Raw genomic sequence first — 9,551 nt, 5'->3', positions numbered from 1 at the left:
CATTTATTCCTACCCTTTGTTTCCTATCTTTTAACCAGTTACTGATCCAGGAGACAACCTTCCTTCTTACCCCATGAGTGCTGTTTTCTTAAGCGCCTTTGGGGAGGGAACTTGTCAAAGGCTTTCTGGATCACCTTTGACCACATGTTTGTTCCCCCCTCAAAGAATTATAGTCAATTGGTGAGGCAGGATTTCCCTTTGAAAAGCTGTGTTGAGTCTACCCAACAAATCATGTTCATCTATGTGTCTGATAATTCTGTTCTTTATGAGTTTCAGCCAATTTGCTTGGTACTGAAGTTGGCCTGTGTTGCCAGTGTCAGTTCTGGAGCCTATTTTAAAAATCAGCATCTCACCTGATGTACACAGGAAAGACTTTTCCTCTAAAGCTTGTTACATCCCTTTCTATGAAGACATTCTGCACCACCCAAGGGGGTCCTGCCCCTTCCCGTTTGAGAAGCTCTGGTCGAGATAATGTATTCGCTCCTTCTGGCCTTTAGTTTTTTGACTCTATAAATCATTGTCTTGAGTGGATCTTTATCTTGGCTGCAAGCTGAACAAGTTGCTATTCTGAATATTCAAAGGCATTCAAGGATAGATGCTCACCACGAAGAACTGGTATTGTCACAGTAAAACAAAGATATATGGTCCCTTTCCCCTCCCTTCTTTGGGGGAATCTCATGTTGTTCCACTCTTTGAATTGGGAACAATGTCCCTTCCATGCTAAATGCTTCTCACCATGGAGGTCTGGCTTCACTCCTCAGTTTCTTCCCTTCAGGTGCTTGTGACCAGCGTGATACAGTCACCCCAGCCTCCCTAAAACAAATAGGTTTATTAAGAAGCAGAAAAAAACATTAAGAAATGTGGTTTAAAAATATCAGGCAGCTCTCATATGTCTACACTCATCTGTCTCATGTATCACTGCAAGCTAAGTTAGACAGGTTTGCTCTGGAGATACAGGAACAGAACTGGCCCAACTTACGTTCTTTTGGGATGCCAAAGAGCTCCTGGTACCCAGCCTAGTTTCCCAGTGTCCCTGAGAGCATCTTCCCCTCTGTTTGCCCCTTTCTTGCAGAAGCAGCCTTTGCTGAATCCTCTGTGAGCCTGGGCCCAGTCACCATAGCTCTGAGACATGGCCATGTTACAGGGCCAAATGGTGAAGCTGATCTTTGTGCTCAGACGGCTTTCTCCCAGCTAGATGTCTAAGATGAGACATCCCCCCCCCCCGCCCCGTGTCTGTTGACCCGTTGCTTGACAGTTAGACCTCATGACACGCCAAATCTCACCTCAGACACAAGTCCAGTAACTTTGCTGAACCTCCCAGCCATCCCATGATGCTCCAGCTCTCCCTCATAAATCCACAACCTACTCCACACTGTTACCCCTGAGCACCCCCACATCTGCCACAGACACCAAGGGGTGGATTCATGGAGCTTCCCAGAGGCCAGCTGTCACAGGAGGCTGTGGTAAGAAGCCTTTTATAGACAAAGGTCAGAGGTGTTGGTCTGTGGAACCCTGACACCGCCTTGATCTTACGCTCTCAGAGTATTTGTGCATCCTTCCATGTATTTATCCTCTCGCTACTGCTGTGAGGCCCCACCTCCTGCCTCGTCTTTTTGCACCAGGTGCTTCCTCCTGCTCCTCCACTTCCACCAAGCCTCCTCCCCTTGGCTAGGCAGCAGCTAGGTCATGGTAAGAGGTGCCCTAAGAGCACAGACTATTATAGGGAGGCCAGACTCTCCACCTTCCCTAGGCGGTGCATACTGGCGGCTGTGGACGCAGGCTGGGGGATCTTTTGGACCCTTCAGCCTAATGCCAAGGACAGGAGGGGGGTCTGGGGCTCCTCACAGTGGCTCTGGATCCCTGAGCAGCCCTTTCATAGAATCATAGAATCATAGAATATCAGGGTTGGAAGGGACCCCAGAAGGTCATCTACTCCAACCCCTTGCTCGAAGCAGGACCAATTCCCAGTTAAATCATCCCAGACAGGGCTTTGTCAAGCCTGACCTTAAAAACCTCTAAGGAAGGAGATTCTACCACCTCCCTAGGTAACGCATTCCAGGGTTTCACCACCCTCTTAGTGAAAAAGTTTTTCCTAATATCCAATCTAAACCTCCCCCACTGCAGCTTGAGACCATTACTCCTCGTTCTGTCATCTGCTACCATTGAGAACAGTCTAGATCCATCCTCTTTGGAACCCCCTTTCAGGTAGTTGAAAGCAGCTATCAAATCCCCCCTCATTCTTCTCTTCTGCAGGCTAAACAATCCCAGCTCCCTCAGCCTCTCCTCATAAGTTATGTGTTCTAGACCCCTAATCATTTTTGTTGCCCTTCGCTGGACTCTCTCCAATTTATCCACATCCTTCTTGTAGTGTGGGGCCCAAAACTGGACACAGTACTCCAGATGAGGCCTCACCAATGTCGAATAGAGGGGAACGATCACGTCCCTCGATCTGCTCCGTATGCCCCTACTTATACTTATACTTTCCATGGCCCAGCTCTGGCTTCTCTCCTGAAGAGAAGGTGGAGTCTCAGGTAAAGAGGAGTGGCAGGAGTGGGGTGTTGGGGGAAGGGACAGGGCAGAGAGAGGGGACTCAAATGGGAAGAAGAGGGGCATGGTTGGGGGTCACAGAGGGGGTGGGGCTTCTGCATGTGTGCTGCTTTTTCACTGTGATCACCCTACAGTGAATGGGCTGGGCTGGGATAGGAGCCAGCCGTGCTTCTGTGCGGGAGCTGAGTACCATTTCCACCCCTTTGCATTGCTAGGGCAGCACAAACAGAGGGGCCAGGGAGGGAATGTGGGCCTGAGTCTCTTGCAAGGTCTCTTGTGTGTCAGACCCTCATTGACACAGAACTTTTTGAATGTATTTATCCTCTCGCCACCTCTGTGAGGCAGGGCAGGGCTATTATCCACCTCTACGGAGGCCACACTGGGTCAGACCAAAGGTCCATCTAACCCAGTATCCTGTCTTCAGACTCTGTGAATTTATCTCGTTCTTTTTGGAACCCTGTTATAGGCTTGGCCTTCACAACTTCTTGTGGTTTCCAGGACTAGCTGCTCCAAGAAGCAGTCAGTTAAGGTGTCAAGAAACTTTATCTTGGCATCCCGTCCTGAAGTGACATGGTCCCAGTCAGTATGGGGACAGTTGAAATCCCCCATTACTATGATTAATGATTTTTTAAACATTTTAATAGCCTTTTTCCCTGGCTCATGGATGTTTAACCAGAGACGGGACAGTGACAGGCCAGGTACAATGGGGAACAACATCCACGTCCCTTCTCTTTACTGACTCTATCAAGAGGAATTCTGAGGTTGGAGCAGGCACCGATATGGCTCTTTATGAGCAAACATCTCACTGGTCCACTGGCTCTCCATGAACACAGACAGATTGTAAAAGCTGCTACCTGCCTTGGTCTCCTTCCCACAGTCTGCTAGCCTCCCTCACCAGCCCCTCTCCCATTTTTCCAGGCCTTATACCCAATCTGAACCTCTCTTTACAGAGCGGAGTTCAGTAGATCTTGTCATCTCGGATGTAAAGTCCTGAATAGAATAGGTGGCCGTGGCCCGTGTTTTTCATCTCCCATGTCACTGGCCCTGGAGCCAAGTGATGAATTGACCCTTCACTTGACAAACACCCTGATTATCCTAGCACAAAGCTGTTTGCTTTTCACACTGTACACAATTGGGTTCATAAGTGGTGGGACAAACAGAGAGATGTAGCCCAGGAGAACCTTGAGCAATGGAGGAGAGCCCTCCTCAAATCTGTGTATCACAGACAAGCCAATCCGTGGTGTGTAGAAGAGCAGGACAGCACAGAGGTGGGAGACACATGTGTTCAGGGCCCTAAAGCACTCCGCACGGGATGCGACTTTCAGCACTGTTTTGAGGATCATCACATATGAGAGGAAGATGAACAGTGAATCTAACCCCACCACGGAGATGTTAAGAAAGAAGCCATAGATGTAGTTGACTGTGATGTCCGAACAAGCCATCTTCATGACCTCTTGGTGCAGGCAGTAGCAATGAGAGAGGTCATTGGCTCGACAATATCGGAACCGTTTAAGGAGAAAGGGGAGTGGGAAGATTAAGGTCACTCCTCTTAGCACAAACACCAGTCCCATCTTTCCAATTCTTGGCAGGGTTAAGATAGAAGCATATCTCAGTGGGTTACAGATAGCAACGAATCGATCAAAGGCCATCAACAGGAGTACCGATGATTCAATGAATGAAAGTGAGTGAATGAAGAACAACTGGGCAAAACAAGCATCCAGACTGATCTCCCTAGAGTTAAACAAGAATATACCCAGGGTTGTAGGCATGGTGGATATGGATAAGGCAAGGTCTGTGACGGCCAACATGGAAAGGAAAATGTACATGGGCTCGTGGAGGCTTTGATCTGTTTTTATAATGAACAAAATGACTGAATTTCCTACCATTGAAATAACATACACTAAGCAGAAGGGGATAGAGATCCAGAGATGGAAGTCTTCCTGCCCAGGTATCCCGGTGAGAAGGAGCAGAGCAGAGCTGAATTCGGTGTCATTGACAGCTGACATAATATACTGGAGAGGTCCAAGGACTTTTGAAATACCCTTCCTGAAAGAAAAAAAAAAAAAACATGAGAGTAGATGATATTTAATGAGACATGGTTCTGATCTCAGTGCAAGTCTAGAGACTCCCAGGAGCTCAAGGAAGATAAGCTAAAGCATGGTCTTGGATTTACACCATCGATAGGAACATAGGCATTGCCAGACTAGATCAGACCTGTAGTCCATCTAGGCTCATATCCAGTACCCAGTACCACGTGGTTCAGAAGAAGGTGAAAGAAGCCCTGAAATAGGCAGCTGTGAGATAACCTGCTCCCAGGGAGAGTTTGTCCATAAGACCCACTAATTAGACATCTATTGTAGTATAAATTAGGCAGGTTTAGAGCCCTTCTAAGAGCTTTGTTGCTAAGTCCTCACTACTGTAATTGGATTTTCCGTTTACCCATATAAACATCCAGTCCCTGTTTGACACCTGTTAAGCTCTCGAGCCCATTGATATTGTTAGGCAACAGTTAAAATTTCGCTAACAGCTAAGATAGAAACAGCAGAAGAAGCAGGAATGCCATAATAGCATTCAGTAGCAAGGACACTGACAATTGTGAACAATTGATAAGCTTATATGGTTCATGCTTGCCCACTAATGTAGCTTTTAGAAAGGAACAAACCTTCCCTTTACAGCCCACCGGATATTTGTAAGCACTTATTTTTACCCCCACCCTGCCTCCTTCCCCCGCAAGGTAGTTATAAATGTTTGATGCAGATAGGATAACCTTTATATGTACGTATTGTTTTCATTTTTATTTTTGTTTAGGGTTTTATTTTGATTTGTAATAATGTTTGTTTTCATATGTATAAATACATGTAAATACATTAACAAGAAAATGTGTAGAACTGGCCACAATGGCACCATATTTTCGAAGCTGCTTGTCAGTCTTCCCAGTACCCTGAATAAACCCCCTTCAGTATTGTCTGTGCTTGCCTGATTCTTGGGGAAAAGAATCTTTTTGCTTAACAGTTTTGGCTCAGCGAGCAGGGTGTGATCAGGAATCCGCAGAGAGTTTCTCACATCCAGGAATAGAGATGAGTATCCTTTTACTTACGACCTCTAGTGCACGCCTTGGTTTGGGACACCCCTTCACACTCCTTTTTTTTAATAGGAACCACGTATAGGACACACAGACAAGAGGACTGAATGTGCGTGTGTTTGTGGCCAAGTTTTCCGGGTGCAGGGATCACTGGAGGCGAAGGCTGCACTGCCAGGGTTTTTGGGGTGTGGGGATCGCTGGAGGCGACGGCTGCATTGCCAGGTACTGAGCACCAGAATGTATGCTGCAGTAAACAGAAGGGTATTTTTACTGACCCTGACTCAAGGAGCGATACTAATAAAAAAACAAAATAAAATTAATTGGAAACACCTTAAAAAACAAATTCAAAATTGGAACCTGGCACACAAGAGGGAAAATCAAGATAATGGGTGGTCCGGGACAGGTGAAAACAGACTGGCTCATAATACTGATAAGTACACTCCTCTCAGCACAAGGGAAATGAGGGGCTTACTAAAAAATCTCCCTAATCTAAAACCCAAACCCCCAAATTAAATGTTCTGGAAAAAACTAAGCCACCTATACGTTACATCCCAGGAATCTTTATATCTTAAAAAAAGCTAAATGCCCTGATCTATCATGGGCCTAAATCCTTACAAAAGAACACCGAAACGGCATTTGGGCCTCTGTTACATTTAAATCTTAAAATGATATGACCCGTGCCTGCACTGAGTTTAAGGAAGCTGTTCAGGAAGCCTTGGGGAACAAGCCAGTAATTGGGGACCGATCATGGGCTGCATGCAAGACAAGAATGAGGCTGCGGCTCAATATTTTAAAAATATAAAAGGGAAATGTATCCCAGAAATGCAGGCATTGCAGACCCAAAGAAAACGAATCAGGCCTTTCTAAAAACCTTAAAGAAAGGTTTTAACTCTCACTTGCAAACAGACCTTAATTTAAAAGTGAACCCAGGCTCTGATTATTAATCCATCTGTATGTGGGCCTCTAAATGCAAAGCCAAACAAGCTAAAGAAATAAGGACAGAGGCTACTCGCGTTTCTGTGGTAACAGCGAAAGTAATTTAGCCTGCTACAATTGTGGGTGTCTCGGGCATACCCAAAAGAACTGCAGGCGCAAGACCCAAAAGCCTAGTCAAAAGCCTAAGCAAAAAAAAAAAAAAAAAAAATGGCCAGGCTTTTAAATTTCATGACCCGCTAGGATCCAGTGCCCGCCCCCGCCACACACACACGCACTTTTGCCTGTAAGTACTGCTAATGCAAATATAAATCCCTCGAGGCCACACTTACAGGCATGGATAAGGGGCCAGCCATGCACATGCCTCTGTTTCCATTACTGACCTCCCCCTCCTTACTACTAAACAGGATATTACCATTGTGTGGAGGAGGTGCACAACTCACAGCTTATTAAAGCTATCCTCTTCCTATAAAATCTAATCTATTCTTCTGGACTCAGTCTTTTCTTTAAATAGCTCCAAATGCACAGGGGACTATTTTGGGCATGGATGTCCTCTGCGACCTTGCAGCAATTCTTAACCTCACTCGAAGTACAGTTCCGAATAAACGTATGTGTACTCATACCATTCCTCTCCGAGATAATACATTTCTTTCTTCTCTTGCACTGCCAAATCTGAGGCTTTCCCTTGGGATACCTTGAACCCTTTTCCCAGGTGTTATGTCCCAGGTTCCCCTTGGTTTGGGCAAAAAATAAGCTGTCTTGCAGTTCACTGCCTGCTCATCTTTGCCCACCCATCCAAGTTACCAGTCAACTCCCTTTTTTTAAGGTCAGGCTTGACAGAGCCCTGGCTGGGATGATTTAGTTGGGGATTGGTCCTGCTTTGAGCAGGGGGTTGGACGAGATGACCTCCTGAGGTCCCTTCCAACCCTGATATTCTATCATATTCTATTCCCACTCCCTCCACCTACCAAGCAATACCCTCTCACACCTAAGGCTGCAACCTGAACAAGCTGCTATTCTGCTATACTTCAGCAAGGCATACTGGTTCCTTGTGGAAGTGCACCTTCTTAATCCCAGGACCCTCCAGAAACCCCCTCTTGGGTGGATGTAGAGGAGAGAAATCAGGTCATGGTAAGAACATATAACCCCGGGGTACTTCAGCCAAAATACTCCGGCACGCACATGGTATTGGCCCATACAAAAACCTCTGTAAAAGTGCAAAACATTCCAACATAAGTTCATAAAACCAAAATTAAAATATATAAACAAATTCATTTTGTTTATATTGTATCCTTTTAAATGTGACTCCCCATTTTAATCCTGCTGTCAAACATATCTGATGCAGCCTCCTGGGACCTGCCCTTGGTACATGTAACACAAAATACCTGTTTCAAAGCTGGCCAGTATGTGCAACTCCCTACAAAAGGCAGCTGCAAATGAGTAAAAAAAAAGAAACACTTGGCTTACCCCCAGACCAAACCACCTGGGACCTATCATGCTTACAAAAACGGACAGTTACATCGTGCATTCCTGTTTCACCCTTGGTCCTTTAACCTTGGTCTCTTCTGTTGTTGTGGATGTCCTTCCTCTTGCAAATGGTAAAATTGCTGTACAAATATCCGCTCCTCAGTGGTGTTTCATCACTGCTGCATTTTATTACATGTACGAACCATTACAGTGCCTGCAAATTACTAACTCATTTATCCCAGGGAATGTGCACCTCCCCAGCCATATGTTCACTAAAATAACAGCGGCTCCTCAATAATATAACAACCTAACCCTAAACAATACACTGGTTCAACTGGCCAAAAAGCTACTACTCAAAGTGGTCCTGGCTGCTGCATCTGCGTTTATCACCGTTCATAACCACATCACCAAAGGTCGCATTCAAATCCAACTCTCCAATCCAACTATCACCCATCTAAAAATCTCATTCATAATGCATGCTACATCCCCATCTCCCAATGAACTATTGTCCAACCAACAATTTCTGCTGCTTCTATATTTGTGTTACTAACCTCTCTGGTCACGTGTGAGTACTTTAAACACAGGCTTAAAAATCTTACTATGTTTCTTACCTTTACCCCCTTCCCCCAATTCCCCTCTCCCTCCTCCCTCCCACCTCCTTTGGGCAGCCCTAAAAGAAGTCATGCATATCAAAGCATTTAAAGTATTAACTTTATCTCATCTAAAAGTTCAATATGTCAACAGGAGGGCATTGTCAGGCAAAAGTTAAAATTTAGCTCACAGCTAAGACAAACACCACAGAACAAGCAGGAATGCTTCAGTAGCATTCAGTAGCAAGGACCCGGACAATTGTAAACAATTGATAAGCTTATATGGTCAATGCCCTCCTGGTAACTCAGGTCTTAGAACAGAACAAACCCTCCCTTCACAGCCCCCTGGATATCTGTAAGCACTCATCCCTACCTCCCCGCACTCCGCCTCCTTCCCCCGCAAGGTAGTCATAAACGTTTGATGCAATTAGGATAAACTCTATATGTACGTACTGTTCCTATTTTTATCTTTGTTCACTGTTCTCTCTTGATTTGTAACAATGTCTGTCTCTGTATGTACAAATAAATGCAAATAAATTAATAAGAAAATGTATATAACTGGCCCCTATGGCACCATATTTTCAAAGCTGCTTGTCAGTCTTCCCCGTACCATGAATAAACCCCCTTCAGTATTGTCTGGGCTTGCCTAATTCTTGGGGGAAAAAAAACCTTTTGCCTAACAACATCTTGTTGTTGGGAGTTCTGCAGCCTACTTGAACACTGTGTGATTTCGCAGTTGTGACTTTCCACTGATACCCCTTCTGGCCCTCCACTTTGGAGTGTGGCCCACAGTACCATGACATATGCGTAAACACATGGCAAGTGCATAGTGAAAATGGTCATTGTATTCACCTGTCCTGCACTGAAGCTAGTTATTAATGTGTTTCCTTCATGGGCAGAGGGTAAGGAAGGCAAGGGAAGGCAGGCTGCTC

General features: G+C 45.4%; 1 protein-coding gene across 1 annotated transcript; it reads right to left on the bottom strand.

Annotated features, from left to right (window-relative positions):
- Nucleotides 1-3,617: 3,617 nt before the first annotated feature.
- LOC125633139 (olfactory receptor 51G2-like) lies at nt 3,618-4,553 on the bottom strand. Its single transcript, XM_048842194.2, has one exon. The coding sequence runs from the start codon at nt 4,551-4,553 to the stop codon at nt 3,618-3,620; it is 936 nt and encodes a 311-aa protein (XP_048698151.2).
- Nucleotides 4,554-9,551: the final 4,998 nt, after the last annotated feature.

Source organism: Caretta caretta, chromosome 1 (genome assembly GCF_965140235.1).
Source record: "Caretta caretta isolate rCarCar2 chromosome 1, rCarCar1.hap1, whole genome shotgun sequence".
Lineage (NCBI taxonomy): Eukaryota > Metazoa > Chordata > Testudines > Cheloniidae > Caretta > Caretta caretta.
Note: the sequence above shows the minus strand (reverse complement) of the source record. Positions and strands in the feature narration are given on the sequence as shown.